The 22,061-nt window shown below is 45.3% G+C and overlaps 1 protein-coding gene across 3 annotated transcripts in view; it reads right to left on the minus strand.

The window, feature by feature from the left end:
* Nucleotides 1–22,061, minus strand: part of FAM234A (family with sequence similarity 234 member A) — a 60,926-nt gene that overhangs the window by 16,450 nt on the left and 22,415 nt on the right. For 2 of the 3 annotated variants that reach the window (XM_038420399.2, XM_043493539.1), the window contains exons 2-5: nt 14,536–14,841; nt 13,221–13,337; nt 12,619–12,807; nt 1,381–1,511 (exon numbers count right to left, since the gene is read on the minus strand). In XM_038420399.2, the coding sequence (XP_038276327.1) occupies nt 1,381–1,511; nt 12,619–12,807; nt 13,221–13,337; nt 14,536–14,824 (726 nt within the window). In that variant the 5' untranslated portion in view covers nt 14,825–14,841. Of the gene's footprint in view, nt 1–1,380; nt 1,512–12,618; nt 12,808–13,220; nt 13,338–14,535; nt 14,842–15,020; nt 15,079–22,061 lie in introns of those variants that run through there. The other variant, XM_043493538.1, reaches the window with a different exon arrangement.

Genomic DNA, 22,061 nt, shown 5'->3' on the forward strand with positions numbered 1-22,061 from the left:
GTAAAACTTAACATGAGGCTGTCCACACAGTGAGCTAAGGCCCATCTTCCACACTAAGGGCACTGATTCTTGAGCAATGTCATTATCTGAGATGTGGCAGAACCCCAGCCCAGTGCTCCATCAGAAGGGTCAGAGGAGGGATCACAATGGCTAAAGAAGTTGAACAGGAAAAAGAAAACCTCAACCCTCTGACAAGGCTTTGCAGAACGTGGAATGCGTTCAAACGTTTTTTGGCTGCTTGATCTATAAGTTGTGAGATAAGAAGAGAATGACAAGTAGTGAGGGGAACGCATATAGGGAATAAAAACCAGAGGAGACGCAGGAATAAGAAGAGGAGGTGGAATTTCTGATGACCGCGGCAACAGATCATAGCTACTGAGCTGCTCCAGTATTCTGCGTCTCTGAGAACGCAGGGCTCCCACACCTCCAGTGTTGTCCAGTTAAAGAGGGACAGGTACAGTTAAAGTGGTGTGTATAAAGTGGTGTATATAAATCTCCCCACCGTATTTTCCACCGAATGCATCCGATGAAGTGAGCTGTAGCTTATGCTCAAATAAATTTGTTAGTCTCTAAGGTGCCACAAGTCCTCCTTTTCTTTTTGCGAATACAGTAACACAGCTGCTACTCTGAAACCAGTTAAAGTGGTACCACCTTCACAGTGGACAGCATATTGGTATAAAGGTGCTTTCTATGGGTATAGCTATTCCTGTTCGTGAATGGAATAAGCTCTCTGGTATTAGTCACCTATATAACAATATAACTGTGTCCACACTACTGGCTGTTCCAGTGTAGCTCTGTTGATAAAATCATCCCCCTAACTGACATAATGATACCAATACAAACACTGTGTAAAGTACAGGCCTTTGTCAAATCTCAGGTATGAAGGGGACATCATCAGCTTAATAATCACAGTTCTGAAAAGTAAAAATCTTCAATATACCTTCTCTACAGTGCTTTACAGGACCCAAGCAGGACATTTCAGAACCTGATTTCCTGGCACTGTTTGCATTTCTCTCAGCCTGGGCAAACAGACCAGGCTAGGCAATTGCACTCTTGTTCACCATCAAGGGGGCAAGGAACCATGGCTGGGCTGCAAACTCAGCAGGGGAATATTTACACCAAAATATGGTTTTCACTGGGATTTATATTTTTAGATCAGTGAAATATTTCTATTCATTTGAGGGAGCAGTAAAACTTTATTGGTCCAAAAGCAGCAAGACAATGTCCCTTCTGGGTGGGGAAGGGGAAGGGGACCTGCCCTACTGAAACATGCTGGTCTCACAGAGGCCCCCAGGGGGTACTTCCCGTTTTAGAAGCTCCTGTCACACCTAGCAGTATGTGCAAAGAGTCTATCATGGCTCAAAGTGATTATGTATGTACCTCATCTCCTGCAGTGGTAAAGATCATCACGTCCTGAACACCGTCCCCATCCACATCTGGTATCTTTAACAAGGGAGTCACCACGGTATAATTAGCTCCAAAACTGTTAAACTGCCTCCATCGAACTTCCCCTGAAAAACACAGTTATTCCTGTTATGAGAAACATTTGCTCAAAATATGCAAAACATTTGCTCAGAATATTGTTTAGTGGCTCTGTGGGACTAAGGAACAATTTGTCATTACTGTTCTCTGAGATACCCCACAGCCTGATAGCCCATCCTGCATCATCACTTAGCCCTGCACACTGGGGTGTCAGATTTGGCACTTCGTAGTTACGGGTCTTCTTCGCATTTCAATTATAAATTCAAATGTTCATGGGTTTTATTCATAGATGAAGCTCAAACCTAGCTTTCAACTGGGAAGCCTGAATGGAAAGGGCCTAAAATACAGCTGGCACTAAGATGTCTTTCCTAATTCTAAACAATGAACCAAAAATCGTATGCTTGGCTAGTACTGGATCTCAAGTGTTTTTGTGGGATCTGCTCTAGGAGAAAGATTTTTCTTTGACACTCTGAAGCTACTTCTGAGCAAACTCCAGATGGATGCATGAGCACATTACAGTATGCCACAGCTGAACTCCAGAGACACAGGGAATCTGGGAGAACCTCACCCCTACTGGAGACTGATGCCTGCTGATAACAGCTAACACCAGCCCAAAGTAGGTAAGTGGCATGCAGAGTTTCTTTTCTTGACCTGTAAATTTGATGTAATCTATTGAGGGAAGATCCTGCGTGATTTTTATCAGACACCTAAGACACTATATAGAAGTCTAGATTTAAATGAATTAAACATAAGAGCGGCCATACTGTGTCAGACCAAAGGTCCATCTAGCCCAGAGTCCTGTCGGCCGACAGCGGCCAATGCCAGATACCCCAGAGGGAATGAACATAAGAACATGTCATCAAATGATCCATCCTGTCGCCCATTCCCAGCTTCTGGCAAACAGAGGCTAGGGACACCATCCCTGCCAATCCTGGCTAATAGCCATTGATAGACCTATCCTCTGTGAACTTATCGAATCCTCCATGAACTTATCAAATTAAATTAAAGTAGTCTTCAGAAATTTCTTACTGATATCTTTGCTTCTGCACAGAAGTAGATCTGCCAACCTGGATGTTAGGGGACACACAATCACAACTGAAGACAAACTATACATGCCCAACGACTTAAAATAATGAAACCTCTGTCAGCATCTTACCCAATTTACCAATATTCCTCATCAGACAATTTTTAAATCAAGACTGGATGTTTTTCTAAAAGATCTGCTCTAGGAAGGATTGTGGGAAGTTCTCTGGCCTACAATATGCACATGATCACAGTGGTCCCTTCTGGCCCTGGAATCCATGACTCTCCCGTATCTGAGAAATGGACACACAGCCTGTCTGATCACTCCTTTGCCAATTGTTTTTGTGTAAATGCAAGTTGTGATATTTTGATTTTATATTTATCATCCCATCTTACCAGCTCAGAAACAGTTAAAGGGGCTTTGCTTACATTTTCCCAATAAAATTCAACCGCCACACATATGCGGTTCCAGACTGAAAGGAATTTTACCCTTCCAGGACTGCAGGGTAATCACTGGCTTGCTGTCATAATGGCAGTAGTGCTGAATAGCAAGGAAACTTTGTGCTGTCTGCAGCAATGCAGAGCAGGCTGCAGCCTATGACCTCAGTAGAACGCTCCCAAAGCTTTGACCCCAACATTAGAATTTGTTACTATCACAACAGATTTGGAATGGGAGGGTTCCTCTGGGGAGCGGAGAATTTTACCCCCACAGATAACAAGCAAACAGGCAAGGGAGGGAAAGAATATAAGTTTTAGCTAGAGATACCCTGACTCCAAAGTTGCCTGAGGCTATGAAGGGAAGGCCAGGCTGATGCATCACATATTTAATTGCAGGTGGTTTTATTCTTTTCTGGGTAGGCAGCAAAGTGAAGTTGGAGAAACATGTCCCAGGGCCTCAAAATGGAGTCTGATTTAGCACAGACACAGGTTTGAGCAACGGTCATTTCAATCCAACATGAGGGAACTTTGGTGCTTTCATGCCCTTATTTTGATCCTCATTAAGGATGAACACAGAATCTAATTACCTCCAGTCTTCTGCTCAGTTGAGGGAGAATTTCAATGGCGTCCAGAGACCTAGAGTACAACTGCACTTCCTTAGGGTTTTCAGAGTTAAGGCAAGTGGAAAGCAATGAAAAAAAGATGGAAAATGACACATGCATATGCAGGAAATCTACAACAGAACATACTATTTTGACTGGGAAAGAATTGTTAGACTAAATCTTTGAGGTGGTGAAAGCTGAATCTTGCCACTGATTTGAAAACAACCAGAGGAGGATGAAACGTGAGACTCTCCCTTAAGGATGGAGGGCTCCCTAGGCAACTATCTTAGAACAAAGATACTTGGGTCGTTAGGACTTTCGTTAAACCATGAAGCAGGACTCTCGGGGGAAAAAAACCTTGCCAAATGCTCTCCTGGATTTTACTCCTTGGTTAAGCTACCACTGTCCTTTGGTAGCTCTCTAGGATCGCTGATTTGTAAAGGGATTATTGGGAAGGAGCTGTTTATTTCTTTGACTTCTAGGCCCCTGATAAGATGACGATGTTTGGAAGGCAAGCACTGCCCTGTTCCGAAATATATCCTATATGAGCTACCCATGAAACGAACTGTGAGCTTGACACGCTCCACAAAGAAGAAGCTGAAGATTTCCGTTGCACCAAAGACCTGGTGTGGAGAAGTGCTCACTGTATGGTATCAGGACAGAGCATCAAACGACTTACAACTAGGCATTGCCATGCAGCCATCTGCAGGGGCTGGAACAATTTTTGTAGTGGGGGTGCTGAGAGCGAGTGTTATAATAGTAATAGCGGGGCAGTTACAAAGTTAGTCATACTAACTGTGTTTGTATATTATTGCCATTTCTCCCACCCTTTTACTAAGCACAACAAAACAACCAATCAAACAAAAAAACCAAACACACACACCCCTCTCCCCCTCACACACACACACTCAATCCTCTTTGGGGACAGAGCCTGGCTCTTCATATGCCTTTGTACGAGCACCAAATACATTCAGGGCACTTCTGTAAGGGAGAATGACTGGCTCAGTGTTACCAGACATTTAGACCCTGGCTGAGTGACACTCTGGAGTAGGCAGGAAAGCTTTTTCTACATTTTGTAATGTACCCATATTGAAGCAGAACTGCCTTGTCTACATAGGGATGTTAACGTGTCCTAAATTGTGCCATTGAGCAAGACCAGGGTTTACTTTGACCAGCTAACATGTTAAAACTACAACTTGGCTTGTCCACATTAGGATCTTAAAATATATGGGCAGACACCTTTTCTTTTGGTGAAGATAACACTTAACAAGGAGGCAGCACTGTTTTCATGCTAGTCTTGCTCAATGGAAAAAACACAGGACCTGAAAGCAACTAAACCAGGGGAGGGCAAACTATGGCCCAGATCCAGCTCATCAGGGTTTTCAATCCAGCCCATGGGATTGCCAGCCCCGTGGTGCACTGAGGCTAAGGCAGGCTCCCTGCCAGCCCTGGCCCCGCGTCACTCTTGGAAGCAGCCGGCACCAGGTCCCTGCAGTCCAGGAACGGGGAACTGCAGCCAATGAGAACTTCGGGGGTGATACCCGCAGGTGAGGGCAGCATGCAGCGGAGCCGCCTGCCCCGCTCCCAGGAGCCATTGCCGGACATGCTGGCTACTTCTGCAAGTGATGCGGGGCCAGGGCAGGCAGGGAACCTGCCTTAGCCCCGCTACGTGCCACTGCCACTCCAGAGCCGCTTGAGGTAAGTGGTGCTGGGCTGGTGCCTGCACCCCACACCCCAATGCCCTGCATTGAGCCCCCTAAGCCCGTGTTGAGCCCCCTGGCGCACCCCAACCACCTGCCCTGAGCCCCCTCCCATCCCCCAACCCCTTGCTCTGAGCCCCTAACCCCCTACTGCACCCCAACCCCCTGCCCTGAGCCCCCTCCCACACTTTGCACCCCCTGCCCTGAGCCTCTTGCCGCACCCAGCACCCATCCTGCACCCCAACCCACCTGCCCTCCAACGCCATGCCCTGAGTCCCTTCCTGCACACCGCACTCCCTCTCGCACCCCAACTCCCTGCCCCAGCCCTACATTCATGGCCCTGCATACAATTGCCCCATCCAGATGTGGGCCTCATGCCAAAAAGTTTGCCCACCCCTGAAGTAAACCCAAAAGGGGCATGTAAATAGCTTCCATTATGTCTACAGATAAAAGGAAACTGTGCTGAGAGTTTTCTTTCAAGACAAATATTTGCTGCTAGAAATATTTTTAAAATAGACTAACACTTTCAGTTTTATTGGAAGGTAATGGCCCAGAAATAAAAACATAAGAATGACCATAGTAGGTCAGACCAATGGTCCCTCTAGTCCAGTATCCTGTCTTCTGACAGTGGCCAGATGCTTTAAAGGGAAGGAACAAAACGGGGCAATTACTGAGTGATCCACCCCATCGTCCAGTCCCAAATTGCCAGAGGATGTTGTGAAGGCCAAAAATATAACTGGGTTCAAAAAAGAATTAGATACACTCATGGAGGAGAGGTCCATCAATGCCTGTTAACCAAGATGGTCATCCATGCTCTGGGTGTCCCTAAATCCCCAACTGCCATAATTTGGGACTGGAAGTTCTATACCCCTAATAATTTTTGTGCCCTTCTCTGTACTTTTTCCAATTCTATCTTTTTTGAGATGGGGTGACCAGAACTGCATGCAAGCTTCATGGTGTGGCTGAACCATGGGTTTCTATAGCAGCATTATGATATTCTCTATCTTATTATCTATCCATTTCCTAATAGTTCCTAACGCTGTTTGCTTTTTTTAAAGAAGTGTTATTTACTCCTTCTCATAACACAAGAACTAGAGGTCACCAAATGAAATAGGCAGCAGGTTTAAAAACAAACAAACAAAAGGAAGTATTTCTTCACACAAAGCACAGTCAACCTGTGGAACTCTTTGCCAGAGGATGTTGTGAAGGCCAAGACTATAACAGGGTTCAAAAAAGAACTAGATAAATTCATGGAGGATAGGTCCATCAATGGCTAATAGCCAGGATGGACAGGGATGGTGTCCCTAGCCTCTGTTTGCCAGAAGCTGGGAATGGGCGACAGGATGGATCATTTGATGACATGTTATGTTCATTCCCTCTGAGGTATCTGGCATTGGTCGCTGTCGGCCGACAGGACTCTGGGCTAGATGGACCTTTGGTCTGACATAGTATGGCCGTTCTTATACTCTTATTATTAAAGCATGGAATGCTTTATCCATAGAGATTTGATGGTATGGTTTGATTCATTTAGGGTTTTTACTATATTTCATTAAGCTTTCCTTCACATATAGTTCCACTTCACCACCAGTGTAACCTATTCTGTCATTCCGATACATTTTGTACCCTGGTATTACTGCACCCCATTGATTATCCTCATTCCACCAAGTTTCTGTGATGCCTACTGTGACACTGCACTCCATGTGTTTTATGGAAATATGCTACTGAGTGTGAATATAACGTAACTGGAATATGCTTCATGCAAAAGGTTTCTTGTAAGGTATCATTACAAAGGTCCCACAAGTCCTCCTTTTCTTTTTGTGGATACAGACTAACACGGCTGCTACTCACACATTACAAAGCTTAAAATCTACTGAATGTGTTCCTCCTATTTATATGTATTGTGGCAAGGCACCTTCTCCATCTCACCAGACTCAGCTGTTTTTAATCTTGGTGAGACAGGCTTTGGGTAAAACAGTCCCTCTTGGCTACACAGGGGCAGTCCACTCCTCCTCTCAACAAGGGAGGGTTTAAAAAAGGTCTCAGGCAGCCCTTAGTTTGAATCAGCTGATCCTAATTGATCTCAGGTAACTCCCTTCTCAGCTGAACCTGATTGACCAGTAGTTACCCCTCCTCAGTTGATAGGGAGGAGGGCCTTTTAACCTTCTGGGACTGTTTTCTACCCCACCCTTGCAGCTGTCTGTCCTGAGTTTCTCACAGTATGCATCATTCTCGTATCTAAAACCAGAAATATGAAGTATTACTCTGAAGTCCTATTGTAATTATGCAAAGTGTGGACCACTAATGGTGGTTTAGAACCTTGATGGCTCCCATTGACTAGGACAATTGATTGTAAATGGCTCCGTTTACTTGCAAGCCTTCCTGTGTTCCTGTTTCAGAGTAGCAGCCATGTTAGTCTGTATCCGCAAAAAGAAAAGGAGGACTTGTGGCACCTTAGAGACTAACAAATTTATTTGAACATAAGCTTTCGTGAGCTACAGCTCATTTCATCAGATGCATGAGAGACTGGGAAGAATGAAGTCTTGGGGTCTCACAGAACATGTAACCTGGTACTGGAATCCATCTTAAACCTGGTGCTTTTCCATTTAGGAGGAGGAGTGGGGACCCAGAGACACAAAAGATTCCCACCTTGTGCCAAAGCTATAAAAGGAGGTGGAACAGAACAAAGGGGCTGCCAGTCATGAGAAGTCCCCTAGTTACCACCTGAGCTGGAACTAACAAGAAGGATACCGGGGAAAGGATTGGGCCCAGACTAAGAAGGAACCTAGTCTGTGAAAGAAGCTTATTGGAACATCTCTGAGGGTAAGATTTACCTGTATTCAGTTTCTTAATGTACGAGGTTTAGACTTGAGTGTTTTATTTTGCTTAGTAACTTGCTTTGTTCTGTCTGTTATTACTTGAAACCACTTAAATCCTACTTTTTATACTTAATAAAATCACTTTTGTTTATTAACTAACCCAGAGTAAGTAAGATTAATACCTGGGGGAGCAAACAGCTGTGCATATCTCTCTATCAGTGTTATAGAGGGCGGACAATTTATGAGTTTACCCCGTATAAGCTTTACACAGAGTAAAACAGATATATTTGGGGTTTGGATCCCATTGGGAACTTGGTGTCTGGTTGCTAGAGACAGGAGTACTTGCTGAGCTGTTTTCAGTTAAGTCTGCAGTTTTGGGACTTTTTGCAGTGTTTCAGACCCTGGGTCTGTGTTGCAGCAGGCTAGTGTGTCTGGCTCAACTAGACAGGGTTCTGGAGTCCCAAGCTGGCATGGAAAACAGGCTTGCGGTAGTTTCGGCACATCGGGTGACAGTCCAAGGGGGTCTTTGTGACCGAATCCGTCACACCTATTATATCAATATCCTCATTCAATACCAGGCACTCAAGTTCATCCGTTTTAATATTTAAAGTTACTGTATTTGTATACAATCACTTATAAAATGTGTCCATTTAGTTTTCTCCCTTCATGGGATGTAACTGAATAGGACTCTTTCATTTGCCTCTCTCTCTTCAGTTTCTAGCTGTACTTTATCAATACATATCCTCTCCTGTTTACTAAATTATAGAGTTGGGCTGTTAATAAATCCTCCTGAAGGGATGTCTCTGTCTGAACTGTGTGTTCATCCACACCTCTTGGCTTCCCCCAGCGTTTAGTTTAAAAACTACTCTACTAACTTTTTAATTTTACCTGCCAGCAATCTCACTCTGTTTTGGCTTAGGTGGAGCCCATCCTTCCTATATAGGCTCCTCCTTTCCCAAAAAATTCCCCAGTTCCTAATAAACCTAAATCCCTCCTCTCTACACCACTGTCTCATCCACCCATTGAAACCCTGAAGTTCTGCCTAACTGGCCCTGCGTGTGGAACTAGAAGCATTTCAGAGAATGTTACCATGGAGGTCTTGGTCTTTAATTCATTGTCCTCACCTGGACTGTTGGAGGCAAAGTAGCTGGGCTGTTCCCCCTTCGGAGAAAGAATCTCCTGAATGGGAGTTGTGAAAAGGCTGCCTGGTGGATCTACAGTTAAAATCTCCAGGGTATTTTCTGTAATAGAATAGGCTGGGAATTCTTTTGAATAGGTGGAAATTTGATTAAGAACAAATTCATACAGCTCTGATGAATCCTTAAATGCGCTCTGATGCCTCCTTTAGACGTTAAATCCCATCAAAGGAAGCCAGGGCTGACCAGATTAACTTTGATGGTGCAATCAATATTCAGAGTTTTTCAGTACACCTCAGGCAACTGTACTGGATAACAAGGGCCTGGAAAAAAAGCATGTCAGGCCACAAACTGCATCATACAAACAGCAGAAAGACTGTAATGATTCTAGCAGCTACTTCTGATTATGGACTCAAAATCTCTTGAGAGGGAATTTCCATGTCTATGCTGTTTTTGGGAAGAGGAATTAGAAACTTTAGAGTTGATGGCAGAACAGGAGAAAAAAGTGTGCCAGATTTCTCTCTGAATTCGGTACTCTTCTTTGTGTGTTATGAAGGGACCTTTCCCCTGGAATGATCTAACTGGGGGGAGGGGGGAACTGCTGATTTTAAGTGGCCCTGGAACAGGAATGTCAGCTTAAGTGGAGCTTCAAAAAAGGATGGAGCATCAGAATTCTCCAATCTCAAACATGTTTTTGACCTGTCCATCCAACTATTTCCAATGTAGAGGGGAGGGAGGGGGGAGGAGAAGAGGCATACAGGAATTTAGAATGAAGGCCCAATGGCATGGAAAGGGGGAAGGAAATGGGGGGGAGGAGAGGAGGCACGGGGAACTGGGGGACACACAGAGCCCCTGGCCTGAATTTAGCAAAATATGCTTTGTGCTGACCATTGCCCCCCTTCTGGTTTCCCAATTTTCCCCAAAATCAATAGGGTACTGTCCACTGATGGCTGGAAATTTTGGAATTGAGCGGATTTGGTGTTCCAAAGTTATCGCATTTTTGATAGACAGAGAGAAATGCCATCCAGATGAATGTCGGACCTTGCTTTGCACAGCCAAAAGTATAATTATTTGAGCTGCCCTTCCTAGCAAACTAGTAATCTGAAAATAAAAGTATCATCATCCCTGAGGTGCAGAAAAGATATACCGATACACAGAGGTTACTTTGCCAACGCTGAAATGCAGTGTATATCAGCAGCTGTTGAAAAATATGCACAAAACTAATTCGGAGATTCACAAAGTTTAAGGCCTGAAAGGGACCATTAGATCTTCCAGTCTGACCTCCTGTATAGAGTGGGCCATTACATTTCATCCAGTTAGCTCTATACTGAGCCCAACAACTTGTCTTTGGCTAAAGCATATCTTCTAGAAAGGCAGCCAGTTTTGATTTGAAGACATCACATTTGGGTATGTCTACACAGCAGCTTCCTTGCATGGGCAGACAGACTTGGGTTAGCCCTGCCTGCTTGAGCTAGCACACTAAAAAGAGCAGTGTGGCCACAATGGCACAGGCAGCAGCTTGGGCCAGCCACCCAAGTGTGCACCCAGAACTGGGTGGGTTTGTACTCAGTGTGCCTATGGTGGCACAGGCAGCAGCTTAGGCCAGCCACCTTAGTACAAACCCGTCCAACCCCCTGGGTGCACACTCGAGTGGCTGGCCCAAGCTGCTTCCTTTGCCACTGTGGCCACACTGTTATTTTTAGTGCGCTAGCTTAAAGAGATCTAGAGCATCTGTCTACCTCAGTGGTTCTCAGCCTGTGGCCCAGTCATCACACAGTTGCAGCCCAAGTGACCATACATGTAGTATATATATTGTGTGTGTGGATGCGGCCCACATAACAGAGAGCGCTGCATATGCGGCCCACAATGGTAATTAGGTTGAGAACCACTGGTTTACCTGCACTGGTGGTGATCATTGCCAAGCCCCACTAGAAACACCCCCATTCAGAGAGGATTCCCCATTGACAGCTGCTTTTTGAAAACTGCTGGTCAATCCATTTAATGGTGTTTTACTGATACTGTACAATGCTAATCAGAATGTCATGCAATACTAAGAAAAACCTCATACAAAGTATTTGGTATATTACAGCTATGCATTGATGCCAGTCAATATGGCTTCATTATATTCCCGTCCCTAAACTCTTTATTAATGAAATCTCACTCAGCTGTTCCATTATTTTGCCTGGGATTGATATCCAGGTTAACCAGCCTCATTATTCTCATGATCCAGCTGGCTTTTTTTTTTTTTTAAATATTGGCACACCATTAATTGGATTAAGCTATAAAGGTGAAAGAGCTGCTTTGGTGGTATAAGCTGCATCCACACTAGGAGCACTCTGCCAGTACAATATACCAGGACAGCTATCGTATAGGTAGAATACTGGTATAGCTATACAGGCAAAACTTTCCTTGTTTACCCTTGGCCTAGGCAATTGCCAACTTCCATTCCAGTGGCATATTCATCTTTACCCATCCAAACTAGAGTTCCCCAGTGTTGGAAGCAATACCCTTTGTTTTAGAAAATTATCTTCTATTGTTTTAAGACACTAATGATGTTTTTCTACAGGCTGCAGAAGACCCCCAGCATGCATCCCCCAAACTAAGGTCCCTCAAAACAACACAATTTCTGTCTCCACTCATTACAGATTGGTGTTTTGGGAGTACCTCATCCTCTTCTCTGGTTTGATTTGGGGGTTTGTAACAGAGTCCCACCATTCATCCTTCTGGGCTTTGTTAGTCGGCACATTGATCCATGTACATTCAAGTCCCTGCACTTCTGAGTTCCCAATAAATCTAAAACAGGTAACTGTCTAATGCAGAATGCCCCCCTACACACTCTTATTTTAACCACTTGGTCCCTCTTGAACAGGTGATAAGCAGTGATTTTAACATTCCAATCATGTGAATCATCCCAACAGGTTGCAGGAATGCCAATTATAATCACATTTCTCCTCAATGAAAATTCCCAATTGCTTTTGCTTGCTACCTGGACTCCTAGCATTGGTATATAAGCAACTGAACATTTCTTCTCTTCATATTTGACACACACAATGCCCATGCGAAACATTCACAGCTAGGGCTGAAAGTTTCTTCCCATTTCCCCTCAGCATATCTGAGCACTGCAGAGGGATGTTAGGGACTGCAGCACAGACAGTACCCAACACACACAGCAAGACAAAATGGCAGCTCTGGAACTGAATTGGCTGGGAACATGTTGGCTTCTCACAGCCTTAGTGATGTTTGCAACGTGGGTGCATTTGCTATGTTTTCATGCTGATGAAATACCTTGCCTTAGTCTGTACCTTATTCATAAACCAGCATACCATCAGGGTTCCCTACTGCCAGGGGATAGAAGGGATGAAAAGCAATAGCAGGGGTGTGAATCCCCTGTGGTTCAGTAAAGTTCTGCCCCTTAGCCTACCTGTGTGAGGGTTGATTGCAGTTAGTAACTCTGGGTTCCCAATGACAAGACAGCCCGGGGACTGAGCCCCACCCAGCTGCTCAATGGCGCACTCCATCCACAGAAGGTCTTCGGTGACAGGCCTCTCCCAGAGCGTGCTGCCGTTGGTGCCCGAGACAGCAGCAACAAAGGCACATGGAGCGGAAAGGCCTGAAGAAAGAACACATTGCAGAGGGAAGAGTACTGTCCTCCCCTCTACCTGGCCGTGCACACAACCAGTTAGTTCAGTGGGGTAACTTGTCCCCCCACCTTCTGTCCCCACATGGCCAGCGCTAATGTTTCCCCTTTATATTCAAACTGTCTCTCAATTCTCCCTTTTTCTCCTGGCTTGGTGAAGAGTGGTTCCTGCTTCGGGACTCAGAGAAGACAGCAGCGGGGCTAGACACGTGCTGCACAGACATTGAATGCTAGCTCCTGGGGAGATTTATTCCTCATCTCTGGTGAGGACAACTCCATCCACCCAAGGGGTCTCTGTCATTGCAGCATTACTGACCAGCACTAAAAGAGAAAGCACACCCCATACCACTATGCCTCTGTCTATTCCTGCTTAGAGTCACAGTTACCTTCATCTGAGCAGGATCTGTTAAAACTGCTGCTGCCATTGGTATCTTTGAAAACGAAGATAACATCTTGTACTTTGTCTTCGTTCACATCTTCTACAGCCAGAAACTTGTAGGTCACTGCAGAGAGATCACAAACCGGATGCTAGAGAGCAGCGCTTGGATCAACAGGATTGAAGGGTACAGTGACAACGCAGGTAAACTGGAGGAAAATGCATTTTCTTAAAAGCCTAATTGCTGCCCCCTCCCTTTTTCTTTGGGAAAATAGAGATAGATAGATTAGCACTTCATTTATACTGGTGTTTGAACAGAGCCTAGCACAGGGGGATCTCTGGTCTAGGATCAGGGTCCCTAGGAGCTACCATAAAAATACAACAGTTGTATCCAACAGTAAATATTAGGAAATCTTATGCAGTTAGGGGAGTCAAACAGTTGAGAATCGGATAATCTCTGAAAGCGTGCTAATGTAATACACTGATTTAGGTCATGCAATTGTCCATCTCTAATGGCTGGCACTTGCGGATATAACAGCCTAGTACTAGCTCTCAGTCAATGGAGCTCTCCTTTAGCGCAAAAGGTAGAGGCCAGTGTTTATATGGAAGCACTGGATTTGATCCCTGCTGATGTGCGTGATGTCTGTGTAATGTGGCCATGGTTTGTTACGCTAGGAACAGACAAGACAGAAGAACTGCTCCTCCCCTTAAACTAAAGGAGGAGGATTAAAGTGGCATAGTAAACTGTGAGAGCAGAAAAGGATGTAGTGTCAAAGATCTGGCATGCAGTGGAGCTCTACCTAGCTTTTCACAGAAGAGTTCAGTAAAAGGACATTTTTCTTCAGAATTAAGTATGAGTAATTTACAAGACACGATTCTCTCCCTTCACTAATCCAATGACGGTAAGATAGAGGTACTCATTTCTGATGGAGGCAGGACCCCGTTACTGCTCTTAAGTCTTAGGTCAAGGGCATTTAAAGAACATTTTAAGTTAAAGTTCAACCACAATAAAGATCAATTCTGTAAAAACATCCTCTCAAGCTTTGCCCAACCAAGGGCCAATCTGCTACCTTTCTAGTGCTTGAGGGCAGCACTAATTTGCCTATGTATAAAAGATTTCAAACACCTATCAGAAGGCCACTCCAATTAAGATAGGGGGCCACTGCATATCAAGACCTGGGACACCTGCAAACTCAAACTCTCATGGGCAACGTCCCTGCAGGCCCTAGACTGAGGCCACACCTTGGCCAGGGTTCTACAATCCTGACTATGATGAGCACAGGAAAATGAGTATTTAGAAATACTGTTTAGTATATCAGACTCACCCGCACGGTCATATTTCCTGTTCCACGTCCTTTGTGAAACAGGCCTCACTGGACACGGGATGATGAACGAAAAGGCAAACACCACAATCAGGCACAGGAATAATGAGAGGAAGAAGGCAGCAGTGCGCCATCGGGAGAGCTGAGACAAGCGGGTGGGCTTCCTGCAGAGACCTTCTTTCTCTGCACAGTTCTCATGGTTATCTGAAGCTTTCCCATCCTCATTCTTCAGAGGGTGGATCTCTGCTTCCAAGTTCTTGTTATCCATCACAGGATACTCATCAGAATTCATCAGACAATTTGTGTCACCTGAAGTAACAAAAAGGACGGTATTACAATAGACTTTGGAATAGATCAAATAAAGCAAGGTACAGGATATTCAGTCACTACCTCGGAGCTTCGGCTTGGAAAGCACTGAGTTATTAACAATAGCACAGCAGGAAAAAACCCCTCTAGGTGTTAAATAGGAGCTAAGCAAATAATATCACATGGCCTCAGCATAGCTTCGTGTGAAACAGGAAACAACAACTGGTATTAGAAGATTCCCACGCTGCAAGGAGGGGAGAAAATGTGGATGAAGAAATATAGCTCTGTTGACATTCACCTGCAAAAAAATCAGTAGTCAGGCTGAATACAGCTGGAATAGGGAAGATAAAGAAGGGCCACAAGCTCTTCAGTATTCTAGACTGGAGGGCCCTGACCTGATCTGTAGGTTACCTTGGGGAAAAGCATGCACTGAAAGCTTCTTTCACTGGCACACTGATTTTTGCCGTTTAATATAGATTTCAGTAGAATCCCAGGACCACATAGGTGGAGGGAGACTGTGAGCTTCATATGCTGACACAAATCAGAAAGTCATTCCCTAGTGTAATGGACTAACAGAAGTTTCCTTAGGAGAGAGAAAAGCAAACATGGAGCCATTCTACACAGGAGCTAAACAAACCCATTAACCCCCCGTCTCTGAGAAACCAAAGTGCACCTGACACTGCTACACACCAGTTCCAGCCTCAGGCAGGAAAGCAATAGGGTGGGCTAACGCACTGCAGCATCTGGGGATGAAGACCCCTTCCCAGAATAAAAATGAAAAGAAGGAGCATAAACTAGAGTCAGCCAAGTAATATTTGTGATGCTTTTCTATCAGCAGTTAAAATTAATGCCTGAATAATTAATTCATCCCTTATTCATCCAGTTTTATAGATAGTCAAAGTATTTGTCAAAGACATTACTTTCTTCCTGGCAATCAGCAAATAATGTATAACTAGCACCCTGTTAGTTGGACAGTTTTACTGAAAGCCTCTCTTTCATACATGGCAGAAGAGAGCAGGCAGTGCCTTGATGGCATTACCATTCTCGCTCTAGGTAGTGAAGGGAATGCCTGGCTTTATATCTGCACTGCAAAGTGCAGGATCTGAAGAGCACTAGACCCTTACTTGTGAGCTTCCTATCTTGTGAGTTCACAATCCCATGACTCTGATCAGTGAGTCCCAACCCTCAGCAAAAAGTGAGGATCATAAGGGAAATAAATGAAAAATAGTAGATACAGACAAAAATTAGCTGGATAAACTCCTTTCTTTGGGTCTACCAAAGCATCTTTTGTTTCTCTGTCTGCTAAAACAGAGTCACATTCATGAGACCATGTGTCACGTAAGCAAATAATCAGATTGGTTTGCTTGTTAATTTATTCTAAAAGCCACAAATAATAGCTTTAAAAAAAAATCAGGCACGTTACAGAAACCCAGAAGTTAAAACCTACAATCATAATAAAAATCAACTTTACACCAGGTTATTTTTCAGGCCTCATTAAACTGTTAGAGGTAAGGGAAGCGAAGAATGAAAAATACAATGTTCCAATGGCCTTGAACAAAAGCTGCATGACAGCTTGTCATAAAAGATTATTTAAGAGCCAATAAACATAAGGACAAAGCTAATTTTCCGGAGCCAAGCCCTGAACAGTCACATGCCCAAATTCTGACTGAATAATTTACCTCTCCAGGAGTCTCAGCAGCAGATCTCATAGACTTTAATATCAGAAGGGACCATCATGATCATTTCGTCTGACATCCTGCCCATTGCAGGCCACAGAACCTCACCCACCCACTCTTGTAATAGACGCATGACTAAGGCTATGATTTTGGCATGGGTATTTTTTATTAAAAGCCATGGACAGAATGCAGACAATAAATAATAAATCATGGAAATGTGCACAAAGCTGAAGCCAGAGCCCCACCACCTGGGGCTAATGCCCGAGTCCTGCCGCCTGTAACTTAGCTTCGCAAGGCCCCCTGTGGCTTGGGGCCCCGGGCAATTGCACTGCTTGCTACCCCTTAACGCAGGCCTGGCAACAATGGTGCAAGAAATGGGATTTTTGACATGTGCTGTACTGCAGATATTAAAGGAAATAAGTGATTTCTCATTTTCTCTCAAATCTAACATTTTCATTGGAATTTTCTAGAACACAAAAACATCTCTTAAATTCATGGAATCTTTGACCTCCATGACAGAATCACAGCCTTATGCATAACCTCTGGCTGAGTTACCTAAGGCCTCAAATCATGATTTAAAAACTTCAAGTTAGAGAATCCATCATTCACACTAGTTTAAACCAGCAGTGACCCATGCATCAAGCTGGAGAGGAAGGTGAAACCCCTCCAGGGTCTCTGCCAATCTGACCCGGGACAAAATTTCTTCTTAACTCCAAATATGGCGATCATAGAATCATAGAATATCAGGGTTGGAAGGGACCTCAGGAGATCTAGTCCAACGCCCGCTCAAAGCAGGACCAATCCCCAACTAAATCATCCCAGCCAGGGCTTTGTCAAGCCTGTCCTTAAAAACCTCTAAGGAAGGAGATTCAGTTAGACCCTGAGCACGTGGGCAAGATTCAGCAGCCAGAGAGAGAGAGAGAGAGAGAGAGAGAGAGACACGCTCTCACCCCCACACTCCAGTGTTAAAGGGAAACACATGGTCATTACAGCCTGAGGCCACAGGTCCTTTGGAGCAGATACTGCACGAACAGAACTGCTTCCTCCCTCAGAGCTGGATCAATGCTTATGCTGCATTTTTTCCATCTGGCAATGGTGAGTAATAAGAATCCTATGTGCTTAATGGTATGGCATAAAATGATGCCTAGCCCTGCAATGGAAAATCCCAGATAAGAGGTGGATATAGCAGCTTCAAATATCTGATTAAAGAAAAGGAGAATTGAGAAGGCCATGTTGATCAGGGGTTGTTTGCATCTGGGTTCCATTTTATCCAAATTAGCAAAGTAAAGTGGGTACAAACAAAAAGACAAGCACACCTTAGCATGGGAAGACCTACTGAAATCTAACACAACTCCAGTGTTTCTGGAAGCTAACTGTTTCTCTGTCTGAGGTGAAGACAGCTGACCACTCCCTTTCTACCCTCATAAGAGCCATAGGGGAATGGGGGGACTGCGAAGTGGTGACCGAAAACAAAGGGCCTTGAAGCACAGGAATGAGAGCACTGAGAAAACCATGGTGCTACCAGAGCCAGTGGCAGGAGCTCACGTGGACAGCCGGTAGGTGATTCATAAGGGGAAATCAGACTGGCCAGCTCACTCATCCACCTACTACATTTCGTTAGATTTATACAAATGTGTTTTAAGCAGCATAAATCCCTGGCAACTTTTTTTTTTTAAAAGAACATAGTTTTGTACAAGAATAGAGCTCCAGCAGATGTAACTGCCTCCATATCACCACAAAAGTCAACAATAATTTAAAAACCTTACCTTTTTCTAGAGACCTCTACTCCACAGACCCTGTCCACATCTAGTAAATCAACCTGGCCCAGAAGTCAGAGAAATCTGGGTGGTGGACTAGGGTTGCCAACTTTCTAATCAAACAAAACAAAACACTCCTGCCACGCTCCTTACCTGAGGCCCTACCTGTTCTCTGAGGCTCTGCCCCCTCTCACTTCATCCCCCCCCCCCTCTGTCATGGCTCTCCCCCACCCTCACTCACTTTCACTGGTCTGAGGCAGAGGGTTGAGGTGTGAGAGAGGGGTGCGAGCTGCAGCTGGGGGTGCCGGCTCTGGGGTGAGGTTGGGGATCAGGGGTATGGATGCAGGGGGCTATGGTCTCTGGACTGGGGGGTGCGGGCTCCAGGTTGGGCCAGAAATGAGGGAATTAGGGTGTGGGAGAGGGCTCTGGGCTGGAGCAGGGGGTTGGGATGGGGGGGGTTTGCAGCCTCCGGCTAAGGGTGTAGGCTCTGGGGTAGGGCCAGGGATGAAAGGTTTGGGGTACAGGAGAGAACTTTGGGCTGGGGCATAGGGTTGGGGTGTGGGAGGGAACATGGGGTCTCAGCAGCACTTACTGTAGCTCCCAGGAAGCGGCTGCTATGTCCCTGCACCCATAGGCGCATGGGCGGCCAAGGAAGCTCCATGCGCTGCCTGCGTCCTGAGTGCCAGGTAAGCAGGTCCCTTTGGCCAGGAACCGTGAGAGTCTGTCTTAGCCCCAGGTCCCTGTTGCATCTCCGACCGGACTTTTAACTTTTGTACTGGGTGTTCTGTTCAAAAACCAGACGCCTGGCAATCCTATGGCGGATGCAACTTTCTTCCTTGCGACACGTGGTGCTGCACATCCACCAGCTCTGCTGGCCAGAAACTTGACATGGGAAGAGTCAATGCTAGGAAGCATTCCAACTAGGAATGGAACAGAGGAAGGAATGGTCTTGCATATAGATTTCCCACTCAGATTTGGCCATTTTGCTTTCTCCTCCTTGACCATCTGGCTGAGCAAGTGAACCAGGTATCATTTAGTTCTTTTAGCAGGAGGTCCTGGCAATACAGGTAATATGGCACTGGTAAGCACCATGAAGGGAGCCCTGAGCACCAGGACAGGTTCTTGGGATGATTCCCTAGCCATAGGCCGAGCATCCAAGTAGTGCAGCTCATTGCTACATTAAGCATCAACTAGAAGCCCCAGGATAGCTCAGCCCAGCATTTCTGTACTAGGAGCTGTACCTTTATGCTCCACCTATAAAGCTAGAGCACCTTCTGACATACAACAGAATGCACTCATCACGCCTAATAAAAATAATTAAACACTCCCTCTATCCTACCACAATAGCAGGAAAGTGGATTCTCCACTGGACTTGGTTTGATGATGACTACAACGCCTCAAACCTTTCCGTGAGAAGTTATTTTTATAATGTGATACAAATCACTTCAAAATCATTTAAGGTGGACAAGGGTAATAAATTCAGGTGTAATTATACTGACAATCTCAGCAACTTTCCCTTCATTTGCAACAATGACTAACTCAAAAATATGACCCACAGCATTTGTTTCTCTATTTGGGCAGTACTCAAAGCAGGTCTACATTACAGATTTGCAGCTGCACTGCTGTAGTGCTTCTACTGAAGATGCTCTACTTCTCCTTCCCTCATAAGGGCCATCAGTTGATTGGCCGCAGGGAGGGAGAGGAGGAGGGGCAGGAACCCAGCACGCTGGGGGAAGAGGTGGGGGAGGCGGGGAGCTTGCCTGCCCTGCAGCAGCAGCCAGAAGGACCAAGCTTCTTCACCCTGCCCCCGCAAAAGGGGGTGGGGGGTGGAGAAGAGTGGGCCGGGGCGGGCAGGATTTTTAATGGCATGCTGCTGCCTGCCGGGGTCCCGGCCACCGGCCCCGCTCAGCCCGGGTTTGGCAGCGGGCTGAGCGGCGCCAGCGGCTGGGACCCGGCAGGCAGCAGCGTGTCATTAAAAATCGGCTCGTGTGCCGTCTTTGGCACACGTGCCATAGGTTACCGACCCCGCTCTAAGCCAATGAGAGAGCGCTCTCCTGCTGACATAGTGCTGTCTACACCGGCGTGGAGATGCGAGTCCAGGTTTATACTACAGACTTATATTGGTATAACTATGTCGCTCAGGGGTGTGGATTATTCATGCAGCCGACGAAGTGGGTATTCACCCACGAAAGCTTATGCTCCAATACGTCTTTTAGTCTATAAGGTGTCATCTTCACATACAGCACTACAATGGTGCAGCTGCTCTAGTCCTTTAGTGAAGATGTTCGTACACCGATGGGAGAGCTTCTCCCATTGGCGTAGTAAATCCACCTCCCTAAGAGGCGGTTGCTGTGCCGACGGGAAAAGCTTTCCCGCTGACCTAGCGCTGTCTACATTGGGTGGGGGGTTGGGTTAGGTAGATATAACTACGTGGCTCAGGTGTGCAAATAATCCACACCCCTGAGTGACAGTTATATTGATATAGGTCTGTCGTGTAGACCTGGCCTCACACCACTGGAGTAAAGGGAGGGTTGGAGTGCCCATTTGGAAATCCAATCTGCAGGAGATTCAAATGCAACTGGAAAGCTCAGTCCCTGAAAATGGCAAAGAATAGCCCAGTCCTACCCTAAACTGTTTGTTCTTTGAATCACAAAGAAATCTGGTAATTAGTTTTCCTTTGTCTCCAAATAAAAAATAGCTCCACTTTCAGATGTTTTCTCTGGTTTTTTAGCAGCTGATGTTTTCTCTGCCCGTAGTATAGAACACAGGTTACTCCCATTGTTAAATTAATCCAAAACAGGTGTTCAAATCTGGTTAAGTATGCAATTATGTAATTAAACTCAGCTATGTAATCAGCATCTTAACTCCCACTGACTCAGACTCACTGCTCAAAAGTGGTTCCTTATCTGAAAAATAATTTACATGTTATACTTTGGAGTCACAGCAACTAATATGTTCATTCAAGCTTTTGGTACAACTGTTGGACTGTCACCACTTTATATCCCAAAGTGGAATCTCAGCCCAGGGGAGCCCCAGACTAGTCCAAGTGGTGCAGGCACAGAAGAGGAAAGTTCCATGGCCTTGCAGTCAAAAGATCCCCTACTGCAAGTATGCTTCTTCTCCTATGGGTAGTGACACAATGGCAACTGCACAGAGCATGGCACAATGGGTGGGACAGACACCAACAAATCCACACATCCCAAGGAGGGCTCCCAGGCAATAAGGCTGGGAACCAATTCCTTAGCAGAGGATTTCACACACTTGCATATTTAGTCCACATTACAAACTGACCACCTTCAAACTTCTAAGATTATTCTTTTCAGTGGAGATAAAAAGATTAGAATCAGTCACAGGTCAAAGTGAAGAGCACGGAATGGAATCTGCAAAGCAACCTCTGATGGCCCTACCTTTTGCTAGGGAATGCCGAATTTTCAAATATCAACACACAACAGCGTATGCTTTCCATACAACAGGGTAGGTTGCCAGTGTCGCAGCCAGAAGACACATGCACTCACCACTGTGGAATTTTACTCTACCCCTCTGCTGCAGCTGCACTCCTGTGATGTAAATATGAATGAAACATGCCATTTAAATCACTAAAATGTTTACAATTAACTCTCTGCCTTTTATCAGTTCATCCCCCACCTTCTCTTCAGGTGTTCTTCCCTTTTCTCCCTTTAGCCTTTAAGAAAGGAATGTACCACTAAATTTCAAGAATGACTAATAACTCACCCTGTACTTGGTATAGCTACCCTCCAAGCTTCTCCTTTCAAATTACCTGTAGAGCAGC

This window comes from Dermochelys coriacea, chromosome 10, assembly GCF_009764565.3.
Source record: "Dermochelys coriacea isolate rDerCor1 chromosome 10, rDerCor1.pri.v4, whole genome shotgun sequence".
Taxonomy (NCBI): Eukaryota; Metazoa; Chordata; order Testudines; family Dermochelyidae; genus Dermochelys; species Dermochelys coriacea.